The 20,997-nt window shown below is 40.6% G+C and overlaps 1 protein-coding gene across 2 annotated transcripts in view; it reads left to right on the forward strand.

The window, feature by feature from the left end:
- mfsd12b (major facilitator superfamily domain containing 12b) overlaps nucleotides 1-20,370 on the forward strand; it is a 28,793-nt gene extending 8,423 nt beyond the window's left edge. Inside the window, exons 3-9 of one of the 2 annotated variants that reach the window (XM_079645905.1) lie at nucleotides 15,197-15,329; nucleotides 15,410-15,595; nucleotides 16,267-16,359; nucleotides 16,434-16,526; nucleotides 16,673-16,846; nucleotides 17,775-17,869; nucleotides 19,804-20,370. In XM_079645905.1, the coding sequence (XP_079502031.1) occupies nucleotides 15,197-15,329; nucleotides 15,410-15,595; nucleotides 16,267-16,359; nucleotides 16,434-16,526; nucleotides 16,673-16,846; nucleotides 17,775-17,869; nucleotides 19,804-19,939 (910 nt within the window). In that variant the 3' untranslated portion in view covers nucleotides 19,940-20,370. The remainder of the gene's footprint in view (nucleotides 1-15,196; nucleotides 15,330-15,409; nucleotides 15,596-16,266; nucleotides 16,360-16,433; nucleotides 16,527-16,672; nucleotides 16,847-17,774; nucleotides 17,870-19,803) is intronic. The other variant, XM_079645906.1, reaches the window with a different exon arrangement.
- Nucleotides 20,371-20,997: the final 627 nt, after the last annotated feature.

Here is a 20,997-nt window from a genome sequence, read left to right on the forward strand (position 1 = left end):
GCCTCGGAATCTATTGCTCTCACTTCAAGTCGTCTTTCAATCCGTCCGAGCAGGGCCCTCATGTATCCCAAGCACAGGTGGTCCTGGGCTGTGTATCTCTTCAGATCATTCACCCACTTCTGACCTCCTTTCGTGAGTGGAGGTAGCTTTGACACTAATGCTTCCATGTCCCTGTGAGTCCATGATTTGTATTGAAATCCTCCTCTTCCAGCCGCTATCAATGGCATGGAGGTATATGCACCGGTTCTTCGTTCTTCTTGTTCTCTCCGTTGTCTATCTGCAACAATGTCATTATGGGCTTCAACTGACTTTCGTCTCTCTTCAATAATGTCATTATGGGCTTCAACTGCCTTTCGTCTCTCTTCCATTCCTCTGTTGAGTTCCTTTTTCATTATTCTGCCGAGTTCTTCCACATGTAAGCTGTTTGTCAATCCTTGGCTGGCATCTTCCAGATGGAATACCAGACTTGCAACCATAGCTTTTCTTTTTTCAGCTCTGTTCATAGCAATGTTTACAGGTCCATACCAAGAGGGTTGTCCGGCTTTGATCCATGTCCTCTGTCTTTTACTTGAAACTGTTAAAGCATCGGATCTGATTTTTACCCTTTCCTTGATATCTGCAGTTGAGCCTGGCCCTGCGTCTAGTCTCAACTTAGTTTGTTTTGGTGACATGTTCTCTAATTATTTATGAACTTATCAAAGATGAAGCACTAATCTTCTGACTAGCACCTTCGTTGCTGTTCGTCCGAACTTTAACTTTTTTTTTTTTTTCTTGCTCAAGGTTTTATTATTTTTATAGATTTTTTTTTTTTTAAGTTTAAGGTAAAATATTAATAAAGTTAAATATATAAAAAATATGCAAAATTAAAATATGAAATGTTAAAATAAAGTTGTACCGTGTATGGTTTTGACTTTGAAATATGAATTTGGTTCAAATTCACAATGTTATGGTGTTTCCGCTATTTGGGTAATAATTCTGTACTACCACCAGAGTGCGCTATTTTAAATTCCAGCTTAATCCACTAGGGCAGTGGTTCCCAACCTGTGGGCCGCGGCCCCCTGGTGGGCCGCGAAGGTATTGCAAGTGGGCCGCCAAATCTTTTCCAAAATAGTATGATTTTTGTGGGGGGGAAATCAGATAAAAATATACAGAATAATATTTAAAATGATATAAAAAATGTAATTATTCTTTTCATCATTGCATTTTTCCTTAAAATATTAGATATGTGACGAGCAGAGAGATAGGAACATTTGTTGTAATCGGCCGGACTACTTTGCTGCGGGACCGCAGCAAAGTACTCTCTGACAGCTCTGCACTTGATTGATGCTGATTGTGTAAACTGTAATTAAGTTAGAGTAGAGCAGAGTATTAAAATGGATAGCTGGCTAGCAACAGGGAGTATTAAAAGGAAAGAGAGACCAGAGGCTGTCAGTGAATCGACCGGTGATCTCCTGGCCGTCAAACAAAAAAGAAGAGTTCGAAGAAAGTACAGTGCTGAGTACTTAGCGCTGGGATTTTTTTGGACAGGCACAGAAGCTGAGCCGTTACCGCTGTGTGTCGTGTGCTTTGAGACTTTGTCAAACGAAGCCTTGAAGCCATGTAAACTGCGCCGTCACCTCGAGACAAAACATGGACAATATGCGACCAAGCCGCGGGATTTTTTTCAGAACAAGCTCAGGGAGTATCAGAGCAAAAAGAAGGTAATTGAGCATATGGGCTGTGAGAACACAAATGCTGTGGAAGCGTCTTTTCGGGTCTCCCAACTCATTGCCAAAGCTGGAAAACCACACACCATCGGCGAGGATTTAATTCTTCCCGCTGCAAAACAGATCGTTCAGGTGATGTTGGGAGAGAAGGCAGTGCAGCCTATCAACCTCGTTTCATTGTCGGATAATACGGTCAAACGAAGGATTGATGAAATGGCAGATAATGTGTTGGAGCAGCTGATCCAAAGCGTAAAAGAGAGCCGCTTTTACTTGCTCCAACTGGATGAGTCAACCGACGTCGCAAGTCTGGCAAACCTGCTTGCTTATGTGCGATACGAAAATGGTGGCGAGATAAAAGAGGAGTTTTTATTTTGTAAACCTATGCCTACCTGTTCAACTGCTGAGGCCATTTTTCACACTGTGAACACTTTTATTGTTTCCAATGGGATTGACTGGTCCAAATGTGTTGGATTGAGCACTGACGGAGCCCGTGCAATGCTGGGACAGCACAGCGGGGTTGTCCGACGTGTGAAAGCGGTGGCTCCGCGGGCAACATCTGTCCACTGCAGCATACACCGTGAAGCACTTGCTACAAAGAAAATGCCCCCGGATCTGAAGACGGTTTTAGATGAGGCGGTCAAAGCTGTCAACTTCATCAAGAGCCGTCCACTGCAAACACGTTTATTTGCGGTGTTATGTGGAGAGATGGGCAGTGATCATCACCAGCTACTGTTACACACTGAAGTGCGGTGGCTCTCCCGAGGCAAAGTCCTGACGCGACTGTTTGAGTTGCGTGATGAAGTGCATGTGTTTTTTCTCGACACAACGTTTGAACTCGCACACCGCTTCAGGGATTTTGAGTGGTTGGCTAAGTTGGGTTACCTGGCTGATATTTTCAGCCACTTAAATGGACTCAACCTCGGTCTTCAAGGGATAACAGTGAACATATTCAATGTCCAGAATAAAGTTGAAGCAACCATAAGAAAGCTGGCGCTGTGGGCTAAGCGTGTCGAGCAGTCAAACTATGACTCGTTTGAAAATATGGCTGATTTTCTGACAACGGAACAGAGTCCACTTCCCATCACCGTGAGCAACGCTGTCAGAGAGCACCTGCAAGGTTTGAGGACCCAGCTGCGCGCATACTTCCCCATCCCAGATGTGCAGTACAACTGGATAGAAAACCCATTCGCCAGCCACAGTGATGAGGCTCTCGCTGCTTTGAGTGCAAAAGAGCAAGACAGTCTCCTGGATCTCTCTTGTGACACCGCGCTGAAGCTGATCTTCTCACAGAAGCACCTGACAAACTTCTGGCTTCATGTTGCTTCTGAGTACCCTGATCTGGCTAACAGAGCTGTGAGATTCCTGATGCCTTTCCAAACGATGTACCTCTGTGAGACTGGATTTTCTGCACTCGTGGGATTAAAAACTAAGTACAGAAACCAACTGAATGTTGAGCCAGATCTTCGACTGAAACTTTCATCCATTGTGCCAGACATCAAACATCTGGTTGCCGCCATGCAACACCAGCCGTCTCATTAGGTGAGTCAACATATTGTGGGCCTGTTGTTGGACTGATCCACTGCAGCTTTATAGAAGCTTTAATTTTATTTCGTTGCAAGTATTGCTTTTACTTGTATGTAAATATTTTTCTGCTGTCGAGGCTTAACATTACATGCATAGTTTTGAACTTTATCTGTGCACTGGTTTGTTTGTTTGTAGGCAGATGATTTAATGTTAAAATACAAAGTGTAATTTTTCATTAATGAGCCCAAGCAGAATTTACATCATCTTTACAACGGATTTGTGTTTATTTGTAGGCCTATCGATTTAATGGGCTTACTTTTGATATTTGGATTTTGTTTTGATTTGATTTTGGATGTCAAATTGTTATATATGAGAATGCATTTCTCCATTGTTGATGGATATATTTATTTATTAATCATTTGATAATTAGCCGGTTACAGACAGCCCATTGCTTGTCATTTCTGATATCTGTGTGGTGTTGATGGACAGCTCCTTTAATAATTGTGTGTGTGTGTGTGTGTGTGTGTGTGTGTGTGTGTGTGTGTGTGTGTGTGTGTGTGTGTGTGTGTGTGTGTGTGTGTGTGTGTGTGTGTGTGTGTGTGTGTGTGTGTGTGTGTGTGTGTGTGTGTGTGTGTGTGTGTGTGTGTGTGTGTGTGTGTGTGTGTGTGTGTGTGTGTGTGTGTGTGTGTGTGTGTGTGTGTGTGTGTGTGTGTGTGTGTGTGTGTGTGTGTGTGTGTGTGTGTGTGTGTGTGTGTGTGTGTGTGTGTGTGTGTGTGTGTGTGTGTGTGTGTGTGTGTGTGTGTGTGTGTGTGTGTGTGTGTGTGTGTGTGAGTGAGTGAGTGAGTGAGTGAGTGAGTGAGTGAGCTTCCAACATGTTTCTCCTGTATTCAGTGCTCCATTTAGGTTCAAATTTTAATAATTTGGATGTCAAATTGTTATATATGAGAATGCATTTCTCCATTGTTGATGGATATAGTAATTTATTAATCATTTGATAATTAGCCGGTTACAGACAGCCCATTGCTTGTCATTTCTGATATCTGTGTGGTGTTGATGGACAGCTGCTTTAATAAATGTGTGTGTGTGTGTGAGAGAGTGAGTGAGTGAGTGAGAGAGAGAGAAAGTGTGTGTGTGTGAGAGAGAGAAAGCGAAAGAGAGAGAAAGTTTGTGTGTGTGTGTGTGTGTGTGTGTGTGTGTGTGTGTGTGTGTGTGTGTGTGTGTGTGTGTGTGTGTGTGTGTGTGTGTGTGTGTGTGTGTGTGTGTGTGTGTGTGTGTGTGTGTGTGTGTGTGTGTGTGTGTGTGTGTGTGTGTGTGTGTGTGTGTGTGTGTGTGTGTGTACAGCTCCTCACTGCTGTGTTAGCGACTGTAGAGCTTCCAACATGTTTCTCTTGTATTCAGTGCTCCATTTATGTTCAAATTTTAATAAAAAAAAGTGCTTTGAGAACGCATTATATGGCCTCTGTATTTATGGGAAGGTGGGCCTCGAAAAAATTTAAGACTTAAAAGTGGGCCCTGAGTTGGAAAAGGTTGGGAACCACTGCACTAGGGAATAGCTGTTTCAAAACTGACTCGTTTTTAACAAGGAGAAACTTAGTTTCCTCAAAAATATCTTTAAAATAGGAATTTACACTATGGTTAAACAACGCAGCACATAACCGCCAAAACACATTTGCAAAGAAGAATATTCACAAAACCGCCAATACACATTTACCAGCAGAAGTACTTCCAATAGTTCTAACTCTAACAAGAAGTATGATGTTCTTTAAAAGATGGAATGCCTAGCCTCAGTGTGTTAAAGCAAACAGAGTACTTCAATTAGCATTTCATGAAATGGTGACTGCCGTGTGGCTCACCGTGAACATGAGGTCAAGACAAGATGGCAACTGGTTTTCCAACCTTTGACCTGAAGAACAAAGGGATTTGAGAAAACACCTGGAGTTGAAATTGGTGAGGTGATATTTTGTCTAGTAAATTCAACACACAACACTGTAGTTTAAAATAACATTTCTATTTAGTTTACAATGATAAATGGGCCTCATACCCTTACGTCATAGCCCTCTACCCATGTACGTAAATGTTTTGACTTTAAGAGCCAGTATGGTCATCTCTTCTGTTTAAATGGGCCTCATACCCTTACGTCATAGCCCTCTACCCATGTACGTAAATGTTTTGACTTTAAGAGCCAGTATGGTCATCTCTTCTGTTTAAACACGCTATTTATGGGACAAATAGGACGCTAAGCAAACACAATCAGAAGAATATCGTCTATCTAACGCACGAATGTCGCACTTCCTGCCGTAATCCACAACGCAATGTCTTGAAAAACAGAAATAGAGTAACCACTGAAAGCTTCAAACTCCTCAGGCCTTTTCCTTGAAAAAGGACTTTTTTAAAACAGCCTCACACTGTTGTTACACAAAACACTCACTCCAATAACCTTAGCTTCAAACTTTGGCTGTGTCTTTGCCTCAAGCAGTCCCGACTGCTTAATGGCCTAAAACCATTCACGTAAAACGTAAAACGCAACAAAAGACACATATAGTGATTGGCCTCTAGCCGACATGTAATAACAGACAAACGAATAGCATGCAGGGTTAAATAGAAAAAAAGAAATTGAACTCACCCTGCCTGTAACAAAGCAACGCCACGTGGTATGATACCAATATTTATCAATTTAGGCTTGTTTTAACTTAAATTGCACAGCTATTTTCAGGATCCGCTGGCCGCCGTCAAACACACAGAACTAACATTGTCCTACATTAACTATTGAAGAATTCGATATAACAGGTTTCTCCATACCTAGTTGATTTGAGCTCTCTGTGTGTTGAACGGATGCCAGCGGGTCCAGCAAGCAGCCTGCTGTAGTCTCTCCCGGTTTTGCGAGATCCCGGCTAGCTCGCCAATTGTTAAATATGTTCTTTATTCTCGCGTCCAGGAGAGAAGCTTTAAAATGAGACTAAATGGAGTCTCTGAAAAGATTCAAATGGGATACTTTAATTAAAAAAGGCGCGGTAGTGTTACAGACAGAATATTGTTCCGGCAGAAAACAGCTGTGATCTGGCTCTCCTGAGCAAGAAGAGAAGAGAGCGGATCTCTCCTCCGGCGCTGTTATATATCCTCTGCTGGATCCTCCCCGCCAGCCGGCTCACCTCGTCTCCAATGTCCGTTATTGCATTTCAACAGAGGATAGGTTCTTTTCACATTCAATATATGCTTAACACGCAGTTTCTCCTCATATTCTCTTTCATCACTTTTCATTTAACACATTCTAAACGCTGTAATCAATACTCTAAACAATACTTCTCGGCTCGTTTGGTTTCCGGTCATTCCGGATGTTGTCACATGCTACTCTCGTCTGTAAACAATAATGTATTCAAATAAACTGTACTTTCATTTAATATTCAACATGGTAGTACCTCGACATCTATAGTTGTAGTGTTAAATCCGTAGGTTTCGATTTGCACCACTCCATATCATTTCGCTACTCAATTCACCTCTTTAGGAAATCGTATATTAGCCACATGCTAAATACTAACCGTAGATGAAGGATTTTCAGAATAAAAGCTTAACTGCTTGTGCACAAGAATTTCTGGTTTTTCAGTATAAAAGAGCGTTTAAACTGACGGTATGTTTAAGCTACATTATACCATCAAAACATTGATTTTAATTTCTAACACTAGATAATAAGAGTTTATCACTCATAATGAGAGACGCGAAATGAGATGGAAGAAAAGCGTCGGCAATACTCCGACAGCACTACGCGAGAAAGGACAAACCACGAGTCGTGAGCCGTACTGTGAACTCTCTTCTCTCCACAAAGCAAGCAACGAGACCGTTACTGATTATATTATTCGAGCGGAGACTATATTCACGTCTTTGAGAAGGGCCGAAGAAAATATCAGTGACGGATTGCAGATTGCCATGGTAGTGAAGGGGTTACCGGACTCATTCAACCTGTTTGTCGTGCACGTCACTCAAACCAACGACCGTCTAACGTTCGGTGAGTTCAGAGCTAAACTGCGGAGCTATGAGAGCACTGACAAATATAGGACGAGCGACATGAATGCGAACGAGGACGGCGTTATGAGGACTAGCGGGACGAGGACACGAGGACGTGGAAGAGGCAAGAAGATGGACTTAGCTGACATTGAATGCTACACATGCGGAAAGATGGGGCATATGGCTAGGACATGCCCTAATGAGATCCAAGCGAGGCGAGACGAGCGACGATGGGACACGCCACACCTAGGAAGAGGCCGAGGCAGAGGGCTGGGCCGTGATCAGGTGAAGAAGGCAGACGGAGACACGGAGGATGATACCGGTGCATCATTCTTTTCCAAAATAAGTGACTGTCAAAATCAAGTGGGAAATAAGAGAGGTCTTATGGTCGACTGTGGTGCCACGACACACATGATTAATGACCCGGCAAAGTTTAAGACAATCGATAAGAGCTTTAGACCCAAGGACCATGTGATAGAGCTGGCAGATGGAACGAAAACGACCGGGATGGCGAAGATGAGAGGAGAATCCGAAGTTGTTCCGCTCTCCAGCGAGGGACGGCAAGTGAAAACGCAGTAGGACCTGGCTCATTTCGTGGGATCTGCAGGCAGTGGCAGGTACTTCCGGCATCTGCCACAGAGGCCGCTACTCCGTGGTATCTGTGGCAAGTATATGCCAGAGATGCCACAACTTGCCGTGGCATTTGCGCATGCTGAACGGGAGTTGCCACAAGATGCCAGAGTTAAGAGAAAGTTTACGGTAGCTGCCACTCGCCTTCCGTGGCAAATGCTGATATTTAAACCCGTATTTATCGCGTAAAATGTTGCTGTTTTGCCATGACTTTATCGGACTGATCTGTACACAAGACTGATGATCTGTTACTGATGGTCCGATCTCTATTTTTCAAAAAGATTAAACATTATATGTTCTATAGATTTTACTTGGAGAACGTGGTTTGTTAAAATAAATAAACGTGCTATTTTTATGATAATACTAAAGATATATTATTAGTAAGTTGACATAAAGATCTAACATTGTTGACCAGAGGTGGGAAATAGGCTAACTTGTATACTCAAGTACTGTACTTGTGATTTAGAAATAGCCTACATGTGCTTTAGTTGAGTATGTAAATGTTACGTAGTACTTACCCCACTACAATTCAGAGGTAAATTGTGTAATTGTAGCCTACTCCCCTACATTTATTTAATACGCTACCTTTAGTTACTTACTACAGATTCTGATTAATGATGATAAATATAATCAAGTCTTAAATGAGACTTTATAGTTACTCCGGGAGTAAATTCACAAGATACCCTAGGCCTAGAGTATACAAAGTCATTAAAACTAGCTGCACCTTTACCAGCTTTGATAACACTTTAATGATCAATCATTATAATGAAAACATGTAATATGTACTTTAAGTATATTTTTATGCTAATCATTTTGCGCTTTTACTTGAGTAACATTTTAATGCAGGACTTTTACTTGTAACAGAGTATTCCAACATTTAGGTTGGCTACTTCTACTTTTACTTCACACTAGAACCGCCAGGGGTCGCTGTATAGCCTACCTAAAACCACCAACGGGTCAAATGAACGAATGCATTGATTTTCAAGGTACAATGTTATTTTATTTATCATACTAGAACACAATGAGTGTTGCCACTACTCGCCGTGGCATCTGCCTTGGCATTTGTGGCATCTCCCACAGAGGCCACTGTGGTATCTGTGGCAAGTATATGCTACAGATGCCACAACTTGCCGTGGCAAGTCTACAGTATATGCCACAACTTGCCGTGGCATTTGCGCATGCTGAATGGGAGTTGCCACAAGATGCCAGAGTTAAGAGAAGGTTCGGTAGATACCACTCGCCTTCCGTGGCAAATGCCGATATTTAAAGCCGTATTTATCGTGTAAAATGTCGCTGTTTTGGCATGACTTTATCGAACTGATCTGTACACAGGACCGATGATCTGTATACAGGACTGATAGTCCGATCTCTTGTTTTCAAAGAGATTAAACATTATAATTGATATTAGATTTTACTTGGAGAACATGGTTTGTTATAATAAATAAATGTGCTATGTTTATGATAATACTCGGTACTCGAGTTGAGGGGGGATGGCATCCCCCCGGAAATAAAAATGGTTAAAATCATCCCTCTTCTAAAACTGCCACCATCCATCCCTTATGTACACCTGTTTTATTGCGCAGGTAACGGTCAGCACAATGGCCAAGCGACCAGGCGACCAATAGCATACTTGTGCTTTAGTTGAGTATGCAAGTAAATTCACAAGATACCCTACAGTATACAAAGTCATTAAAACTAGCTGCACCTGTACCAGCTTTGATAACACTTTAATGATCAATATAATGAAAACATGTAATAGGCCTATGTACTTTAAGTATATTTGTATGCTAATAATTTTGCAATTTTACAAAAATAGAAAGATAGAAAAATTGAGATCGCACATCAGTCCTGTGTACAGATCAGTCCGATGAAGTCATGCCTAAACAGCAACATTTTACACGATAAATACGAGTTTAAATATCAGCATTTGTCACGGAAGGCGAGTGGTAGCTACCGTAAACCTTCTCATAACTCTGGCATCTTGTGGCAACTCCCGTTCAGCATGCGCAAATGCCACGGCAAGTTTTGGCATTTACTTGCCACGGCAAGTTGTGGCATATACTTGCCACGGCAAGTTGTGGCATCTGTGGCATTTACTTGACACGGCAAGTTGTGGCATATAGACTAGCCACGGCAAGTTGTGGCATATACTTGCCACAGATGCCACAGAGTAGTGGCCTCTGTGGGAGGTGCCACAAATGCCAAGGCACATGCCACGGCGAGTAGTGGCAACACTCATTGTGTTCTAGTATGATAAATAAAACAACATTGTACCTTGAAAATCAATGCATTCGTTCATTTGACACGTTGGTGGTTTTAGGTAGGCTATACAGCGACCCCTGGCGGTTCTAGTGTGAAGTAGAAGTAGCCAACCTAAATGTTGGAATACTCTGTTACAAGTAAAAGTCCTGCATTAAAATGTTACTCAAGTAAAAGCGCAAAAATGATTAGCATAACAATATACTTAAAGTGCATATTACATGTTTTCATTATAATGATTGATCATTAAAGTGTTTTCAAAGCTGGTAAAGGTGCAGCTAGTTTTAATGACTTTGTATACTCTAGGTCTAGGGTATCTTGTGAATTTACTCCCGGAGTAACTATAAAGTCTGATTTAAGACTTGATTATATTTATCATCATTAATCAGAATCTGTAGTAAGTAACTAAAGGTAGCGTATTAAATAAATGTAGGGGAGTAGGCTACAATTACACAATTTACCTCTGAATTGTAGTGGGGTAAGTACTACGTAACATACCATTTACATACTCAACTAAAGCACAAGTAGGCTATTTCTAAATCACAAGTACAGTACTTGAGTATACAAGTTAGCCTATTTCCCACCTCTGTTCAACAATGTTAGATCTTTATGTCAACTTACTAATAATATATCTTTAGTATTATCATAAAAATAGCACGTTTATTTATTTTAACAAACCACGTTCTCCAAGTAAAATCTATAGAACATATAATGTTTAATCTTTTTGAAAAATAGAGATCGGACCATCAGTAACAGATCATCAGTCTTGTGTACAGATCAGTCCGATAAAGTCATGGCAAAACAGCAACATTTTACGCGATAAATACGGGTTTAAATATCAGCATTTGCCACGGAAGGCGAGTGGCAGCTACCGTAAACCTTCTCTTAACTCTGGCATCTTGTGGCAACTCCCGTTCAGCATGCGCAAATGCCACGGCAAGTTGTGGCATCTCTGGCATATACTTGCCACAGATACCACGGAGTAGCGACCTCTGTGGCAGATGCCGGAAGTACCTGCCACTGCCTGCAGATCCCACGAAATGCGCTTGCTGTCTCTCTGAAAACGAGGCTCAAACGAGCGCTTTGCATCCCGTCTTTTCAACAGGACATTTTCCCCGTGAAAGCAGCGACAGCCAGCGGAGCTGAGGTCCTCTTCAAGGATGGTGATGATTGGCTGATTCATCAAAATGGTACTAAGTTTAAAATGGATGTGTATGGTAGGCTATATTACCTTAGCACAGTAGAGGATGAAAATACTGATGATGTTTGTAGTGGTTGTCATGACATCCAGACATGGCATAGAATACTTGGTCATTGTAATTTTGAGGATGTGTCTAAACTTGAGAAAGTGGTTAAAGGTATGTCGATCAAAGGGAAACATGACATGTCTAACCATAACTGTGAAATATGTACGCAGGGAAAATGTACTCAAAGCAGAAACAGGCATGCAGATGCAAAAGTAAAGACAGTACTAGAGCTAGTACATACAGACCTATGCGGTCCAATAGAACCAGCAGATAAAGACGGGTACAGATATGCAATAGCATTTACTGATGATTATAGTGGGATGATTTGTCCCTACTTTATCAAAGCAAAGAGTGATACAGCAAAAGCTACTGAAAAATTAATAGCGGATACTGCTCCATATGGACACATTAAGTTAATAAGATCTGACAACGGTACTGAATTTACCGGGCATGAGTTTCAAACTTTACTTAGGACGAAAGGGATAAGGCACGAGACAAGTGCCCCATACTAACCTCACCAGAACGGTACTGCCGAGAGAGGTCACGATGCATGCTATTAGAGAGTAACCTCCCAAAGCAGTTATGGACATATGCTGTACAAACAGCAGCACGGATACGTAACAGGTGTTACTGTAAGCGTCTAGAGCAGACACCATACCATGTTTTTACTGGCAAAACACCCGACTTGTCCAACATGAAAATATTTGGCTCTGAATGCTACGGGTATAAGCAGGATAAGAAGAAGCTAGATTCTAGATGTGCAAAGGGTATTTTTGTAGGATACGACAAATATAGCCCAGAATTCCAAGTATTTTATCCTGAGACAGGGAAAGTCCTGAAACATAGGCTGGTAAAATGCATCACAAAGAGTAGTGCAGATAGTCAGACTAAGACAAATCATAAGATGGATTTTGACACTTATGGAGAAACTATTCCCACAACACCAGCAGGGACAAAAATGGTGAACCAGAATCCAAGAGAGCCTAATGTGGGTGTACAGTCCTATAGTGATGAGAATATTGAGGCTAGTCAGATCCAGACAGATGGTACTCAAAGAGAGCAGGGAGAGAGTGCACGACGCTATCCCACTAGACAAAGAAACGCTCCAGAATATTTAACGGAGTATCAGTGTAAGGCTGATTGTAATGATGAGGGTGAAAATGTAGATTATTTCTACAGGGTTGCTTGTGACGTACCCAAGACATACATGCAGGCTGTAGGCTCTAAGAAATCAAAAATGTGGGCTGATGCAATGAAAGAGGAGAAGAACTCTTTAACAGAGAATGAGACCTTCAGTCTGACCACACTGCCAAAGGGCAAGCAAGCAGTGGGAGGTCGTTGGGTATATGCAGTAAAGGAAAGCCCAGACGGATCTGAGATTTTTAAAGCCAGATATGTAGCTAAAGGCTATAGTTAAGTAGAGGGAATTGATTACAAGGAAACTTTTTCACCGACAGCAAATATGACTTCTGTACGTACATTGATGCAGGTGGCTATACAGGATGATCTTATCCTACACCAAATGGATGTGAAGACAGCTTATCTCCATGCACCAATAGACTGCGAGTTATATATGGAACAGCCCGAAGGTTTTGAGGCAAAATCTAAAACAGGGGAACACTTAGTGTGCAAACTCAACAACTCATTGTATGGTTTAAAGCAATCCGGGCGAAACTGGAACAAGTTAATGCATGATCATCTTACAGAGAATTGGTTTGTGCAAAATGATGCTGATCATTGTGCCTACAGAAAAGAGTCTGAGAAAGAAAGAGTTATTCTGTTGATATGGGTAGATGACCTACTTACAGCGGCCAATAACAACGGCTCACTCAGTGATGTCAAAGAGATGTTGAAGAGGAAGTTTAAAATGAAAGATTTGGGGGAACTTAAACACTTCCTAGGTATCGACTTTACACAGAGTGAGGGGGAGATCAAAATGAGCCAAAAGAGACACATAGCAAAGATGCTAGAGAGGTTTGGCATGTCAGAGTGCAAACCAAGGTCAACTCCATGTGAGCAAAAGTTACATTTTGACACTGAGGGTGAAGTTATCGATTCTACAGGATACAGAGAGATAGTAGGTAGCTCGATATACATTATGACATGTACTAGACCTGATCTGAGCTGGATTGTGAGTAAACTATCACAACACTTAGCAGAACCAAAACAACAACATTGGGCTGCAGCAAAACAACTGTTGAGGTATCTAAAGGGTACAATAGACCAAGAGCTACATTACAAGAAAAGTGAGGAAAGCCTAAAGCTTGAGGGATACAGTGATGCTGATTGGCCAGCCGATCAAAATGATAGGAGAAGCACAACTGGATATTGTTTCAGCTTAACTGAAAATGGTCCGGTTATATCCTGGAAAAGCAGGAAGCAGCCAACAGTGGCGCTATCGACCTGTGAGGCAGAGTACATGGCATTAGCGGCTACTACTCAAGAGAGCATGTACCTTGTACAGTTATTAAAAGGGGTAGACCATAATAGCCCACATGTACTAGTGAAGATATACGAGGACAACCAGGGAGCAATAGCTCTATCCAAAAACCCTGTATCCAGACAGAGAAGCAAGCATGTAGACATCAAATACCATTTTGTACGATCTGCACATGCTGGGGGGAAGATATCTATTACATATTGTCCTACTGCAGACATGGTAGCGTATGTCCTAACCAAGCCGTTGACAAAGGCACAATTTGACAAGTTCAAAGGGTATTTGTTTGGAGAGTAATGTAAATTGCAGGTATACAAATTGAACACTGCTAGAGAAGCTTTTGTTTTGTTTATTTGGATTCTGTTTACCACTGTAGAGAGTTATCAACATTTCTTTGAGTGGGAGTGTTGAGCATATTTGTATAATATCAAAGTCATGTTTATGTTTATGTGTATGACATCATCATAATGTGCCTGAAACGTGGTGATGCTAATGAGCATGCGCAGAAACAATAAACGGCTCTTACTCCAGGCCAAACTCTGAGCGATAGTGGTCGTGTGTTTTTTTTGTCCGTTGGCATACTTACACTACTTTGGCTGACTGCAAACGTGGAGACATCTGCTGGATTATGTCTCACGCAACAACGTTATTGTGTTTATTTGCACCAACTGAACAACAATTACTCACAGCACAGGAGCCACTAGGGGCTGGATGTTTATATCAGGTGCCAACAAATTTGTACTCAACAAAGGTTATTGCCAAATTGCGCTAACAAATAACCACTAGCTGAATAATGGTCACTACAGAAATTATCTGTGGATTTACTAAATTCAATTGCTGTCTCATCTCAATTCTGAGAGCTGCTGTTTCACCTTATGAGGAATCTGAAGCCGAATCAACCTTTTGTTGAAACACGCAGTCACATTTTTCTATTCAGGCGTCAAAACTTGTGTGACTGCATGGTTCCTCTCTGATCAATTGGTTAACAGTCGAGCAAAGTTAAACTCCTTATCATTATGTCCTTTAGAACATGTCCTGGTGATTATACTGTACATAAGTTTGATAGAGCAACAACATTTGCAGTTCACAGTAAGCTTTAACAGTTCAGCAACGGTATCAGGAATACATAGACAGATGTGGTAATGATGTCTGCAAAATGACCTTTTGTCAAAGTCATCACATGAAAATCAACAGTTTTCAGACTGGAATATTTGTTATCGTTCTGTATCTGATATCATGAGGGTCAATTCTTCCATCAAATCTTTTCTCTGGCTTCCTACCCAATCTCTCCTATTTCTTAGGTGCAACCCTCATCTCATTCACACCAAAATGCTGTCCAAACTGTAAGACCAGGTGTAACAGTAAAACATAAAATGATATTCCTTTTTGTGTAGGTATGCCTTCACTGTGGTGGCCAATATCACCGTGTACAGTGTGGCCTGGCTGCTCTTTCACTTCCAGGCTCAGAACAATATGGACACCTCCATCTCAGATAGCCTGGGCAAGGTGGACATCCCCCTTTTCAGAGTAAGAGGATGTCAGAGAGGTAACACTTGTGCAATTATTGGGTTACTATTTGTACCTAATCTACCGCTCGCTGTCTGTAGACTCTGGCCCTGGTTATGCTGGCTACTGGAGCTTTATTCTCTATGGTATTCCACATCGGTACTAAAGAGGAGGTGACAGATTCAATGAGTGAAAATCAGAGGATCCTACCGTCAACCTCGCAGGAAGAGTCGCCTGGTCTTGTGTTTCAGTGGAAGCATTGGCTGAAGGAGCCGTCCTTCTACCAGGTGAGTCCAAAATCTGAGCAGCTGATTTTTGTTTGTGAATGTACTTTTCCTTTCATACCCTGATCCATTAGCTTACATTCATTGCTCTATGTTGTGAAGTCTGCATTAATATTAGTTAAAGTTACACTTGCATTATTATGTATTGCAGAATTTTCAAATTAAGCAAATCTAAACTTCATCAAACGTGACTGATTTTGGCTCGACGTCAAATCTCAAAATAGTACGATCACTGACCAAATTAGTTCAACAACTCCAATGCAAAAAACCACTGAATGTCTTGTTAATTTATTTTGGATTACATATTTCCTCATATAATTGGTTTGATTCATTTCAGACTCCATTTTAATCAGCTTTATTTTAAGAAAATAATATATTGTAGAGAAATCTTCCTTGTTTTTCTTTTAATACATGTAGCAGTGCATTAAAGGACAATTTTGAGATCTTGGAATCCATACTGAAACATTATTGAGAAATACAAACAATAGCAGCCTTTACTTTAATCAATTTCACGAAGCAGTAAGATTAAAGAGTGTTCCAAACAATTTTTATATTTCCTAGAAAAAGAGTAAAAAACAAAAAAAATGAATGAGTATAAAATGTGAAGCTGTGTATACATTCAAAATGGTTAACACAAATGTCAATTCTGTTTTCTTTGTTGGATTTTGCACCAGGTGGCTTTTCTGTACATGTGCACCAGGTTAATAGTCAACTTATCCCAGACCTACATCTCAGTTTATCTCACCAACTCACTGATGTTACCAAAGGTAAGATTACACAACTAATTATGTGAATTAACGGCCGTGTAGAAAAATAAATAAAAAATGTCCTCTCTCTTCAGAACTACATTGCCATCATACCTCTAGTGATGTATGTCAGCGGCTTCGTTTGCTCCCTGGTTATGAAACCAGTCAGCAAGCGCATGGGAATCAGTGTGAGTCTCTACCTAACAAGATATATGTAACAACTCTGTTAACATGTTAGCCATAACTTTTGTTTTATTAACTCATGTCTGTTGCATGATACATGTGTGATTTGAGAGAAAGGTTGTATTGAAATTATGAATGTGTTTTGTCTCAGATTACCTATTTGGTCGGCCTGTTGTTGGTAGTTGGCTTCGCCGTCTGGGTGCTTGTGGACAAGAGCATGGGAGCTGAGACGATCTACGGAGCTGCCGTGCTGCTGGGAGCCGGTTCAGCCTCGATCCTGGTCATGTCCCTGTCCATGACGGCCACTCTCATCGGGGAGCAGACTGTAGGGAACCAACATCACTTTATAGCTTTGTAGAAGAGTCCACAAGGTCCACAAATAATGAATTCCACCTATCCACAATATCTGTTATCAAAAGGCTGATATTTCTTATTCCTCTGTCATAAAGCAATGGTTCTCAACTATTTAAGTTAGCAACCCCCACAAAAATAGTCATGTTGGTGTAAGCGCTCATGTAAATCTACTGATTGTTCATAAACTGTCTGCACATGTAGTGGTAAACGCAATAATGTGTGACTTCTGCTCGAGTAACATTTGCTTAAAACTAGAACAGCCAGATGAATAATCAAATAAGAGAGCATTTCATTAATTTGAATTGGTTTTTACTAGTTTTAAAGATTTACACAAACAAAGGGGCTTGGGGATTGAGGAAATAAACAGGATTGGGAAAGTTGAAGTAGCGAGAGGGAGACATTGTTAGTGTTGATCATGATTTGTTGGCCAAAGAAAATAGAATAATGCTAATCCATCAGAAAACAAATATTTAAAATCACATGCTACTTCAGAAGTAAATACAAAAGTCAGTTTTACTTTGAGGTTTAGGTTCAAGAGAAATGATTTCTAGATACATCTCGTCACAAGGCCAAAAACCAAACAGATACCTTCTTGTTTAAAATGTCACGTCATAATGGGCCAACCATGCAGTCACAGGAGAGTTAACTGAGGATCTTCAGCGTACTAAACCTGTGTTTAACCAGTCCATTCATTCTGGTGCCACCCGATCACAGTCATGTTGGAGGAAGCTTTTGTAAAGCTGTCAGCTGTGAAATTAAATGGGAGGGTTTGTAGTTGTTGGTTTGCACCAGAGCACTTTTTACTGCCTCTCGTCCTTTTTCAGTCACTCTAAAAATAATCGAATGTATGTTCTATTCACAGAGATATAATAATCTCCAAAATCTTTCTTGTTTGGCAGGGAAGTGCAGCCTTTGTTTATGGATCAATGAGCCTCGCAGACAAGTTGGCAAATGGTCTTGGTGTCCTCCTCATCCAGAGCACACGGCCATGTGGGTGAGTCTCTCCTCTGCCATTTAGAAGATCTTTCAACAGATTCTATGAAAACGTTTGAAGGAAGCTGCAGTAAAGGACAAGGCCCTTTACTAGAGACTGATAAACCACTGTCTGTTTTTACTTCCCAAATATGACAGCTGTTTTACATGTGAATGGTCTCACAGTCCCTTAAAGCTTCAGTTCTTCACCTTTTTTCACTAGTGGACCCTTAAGTTGAAGCAATATCTCCTTGCAGTAAATTAATATGCCTTTGTGTAGCGGAATTTCGTTTCTTTCTTAAGCCTTGTAACATACAGTAAAGTATAAAACTAAAAAAGGCAATTTGAGAGCGCAGACATCTTTCAAGGTAGTTTCTGCAAGTGAAAGTCAAAAGTCGACACTGGTCTTTAAGTTAATTTGAAGTTTATTTGTCTTTATCTGGCCTTAGCTAGTACAGTATCACCACAACACAGCGGGTTAATTAAGGACATCATTGTCTGTGAACTTGCAGTAAGGAATAACAGTTTGTCATTTGCGAATGATTAAAACACAGCATTTCTGTTTCTGAGGTTTGATGGCATGTCCAACTCATTCATGTGCATGATTCACTGTGTTAAATTTGACCATTCCCGTAAGAACAGAGAAAAAGGATTTCAGTGATTTGACATCTTCTGCTTTAACCAGAGGCCAGCTATCAATTTTGTCCATATAAGCAGAAGCAATTTTGTATTCATTTCCAAAATGTTCCGCAAGCAGGGATTTGGCTCTTTGGTATCCTTGAGCAGAGGGTAGGTGCTGACAACTTTTCACCAGGTCTCTTGGTTGCCCCCTGGTGAACTGCTCCAAGAAATGTAAACAATCACTTGCATTATCAGTTTTAACCTCAACACAATTTTCAAAGGATCTGATGAAAGAATGATACTGAAGAGGATCACCATCAAATGTGGGTATATTTCTCACTGGTAGGGAGGATGCTAAATGTTGCTGTAGTAACATTGTAGTGATGTCAGTTTGGCGTCGCATGATATTCACAATGTCATTTTGGGTGTCATTATTGCATGTCATATTCAAGGAGGATGCTCGTCCTGTCTATTGAGCATCATAAACCACCTGTGTTGGTGCTTGAGTGTATAGTGGTCTGAGGTCCGTCTGTAACACTGCCATTTGTTTAGGCCTGACAGTTTGTGATGTGTCTTTAAACCTGATGGTCTGTGAGGTTTCCTTTGGTCTTACAGTGACAGCCTGGGCATTAGGGTGAAATTCATTTTGCATGTTATTTGTGTCATTTCTCTGTGCGACAAATTGATTAGCCTGAGGATTGAGTTGCCTTGTACTCTGAGCCTTGTTCCTTTCCAGATAAGAGTTCATTCCATCCCTTTTGGAGCTGCATTTTGAGCTAGTTTCCAGAACATTGATTTTGGCATTAGTTGCAGCTAGTTCGGTCTCCAGAGCAAACTGTTCCTTTTCTTTTCTTAGTTCCTCCTTTTCTTTTCTTAGTTCCTCCTCCTTTGCTTCCAACTGATGTTTTTTAAAGCCTTCATGCGCTCCACAATTGCTACTTTATCAGCCTCTGCTTTTAGCCTGGCAGATGCGGTGGATGATGTTTTAGATACATTAGAGTGTGTTTTGTGTTGCCTTTCCTTTGGACCTGAAATGTTAGAGGCACTGTCCTCTGGATTGATATCATCAATAACAGCACTTTGTTTAGTTTGAGTCTCAACATCAGTTTCAACATCAACATTGCTAACATCATTGTCATTATTTTCCACTTCATTGTCAACAGAAACAGTAAACAGAAACTATGATCTCCTAGGCTCAGTCAATAACATATTACGATGTGAAAGGATCCAAGCGGCTTTATTAATTGCTGTTGAGTCTACTTACATCTTAGCTGTTTTTTTATGTCAAAGTTTTACAAAAGCTTTACCCATTGTCTTTTTCTTTCTCCCTAACAGCACAGAGGCCTGCTGCCCAGACTGCATCTGGTTTTATCGTGACATCATGGTGTCGGTAACCGGGGGCGTGGGCGTGGCTGCAGCACTATGTCTGTGCACGATTCTATGCCGGCCAATCAGGATACGGAAAAGTTAGGGACCTGTGCACACAGAGAAAACACACTTTCCATAGATGTAATAACCTTACATAATATTGTCGTAGAGGCATGTATTTAATCCTAGATCTTTCTTCAGATTTTTCTGTTTAAATCCAGTATTATAATATCAACTGAATACAAGGCACATTTGTATTTAAGGTCTTACGATTGAAAAGCTTTTAAAATATTTTAACATCATGTACTTCATCATTTTTGTTCTAATTATTTTGAAGCTTGGAAAGAAACATTGCTGCTAGACAAGGGAAATGGTGTGGGGATAAGGCTATGCTACCACCTAGTGTATGAATTTGTAACTACAGTGCTTTCCCTCAAGGTTCGTGCAGGTTTTTAAGGAAAACACTAAAACCTAGTATCTTTAATGAACTTATCAATTCTGAGATTTCGGGCTATATTGTTTCCATAGCACCTCCTTCAGACTACTTGAAAATAAACATCCAAAATACACATTGATGTCTATTTTTTTTTTTAACTGTGTTCGTTTGTATCGGTAGATGTCTCCTAATCTCACAAAAAGTTAGAAAAACTCCTCATTTGCATATTTAAACATAACATTGCAATATACTGGTAGCTTTATATGGTGATATCTTTAAAGGATGTTTAACCGTATTCAACTGTTGTTTATTTTCTTCAAAATGAGTAGTACCTACTGTACTTTATGAAAGCTGTACATCACATGGTACATTTATGACCAGAAAATATTCTTCAAATGTATTCAGATGTCTAGAATAAATGTATGAATTCAAGAAATGTAAATGTAGAGGTGATGAGATATATGTTTGTATACAGTGGTGTAAAGTAACTTAATTTACTCAAGTTCTGAACTTAAGTACAATTTTGAGATACTTGTGCTTTACTTGAGTATTTGTTTTGCTACTTTGTATTTCTACTTCACTACAATTTAGAGGTGGATTGTGTAATTTTACTTTACTACATTTATAGAATATCTTTAGTGACTTTGCAGATTTTGCCGGACCAAGAAAGAAGCTATGGAAAAATATTTTTTTTGCATTTTCTTATCAAATGGGCCACAAATAAG

Source organism: Notothenia rossii (assembly GCF_949606895.1).
Source record: "Notothenia rossii genome assembly, chromosome: 1".
NCBI lineage: Eukaryota > Metazoa > Chordata > Actinopteri > Perciformes > Nototheniidae > Notothenia > Notothenia rossii.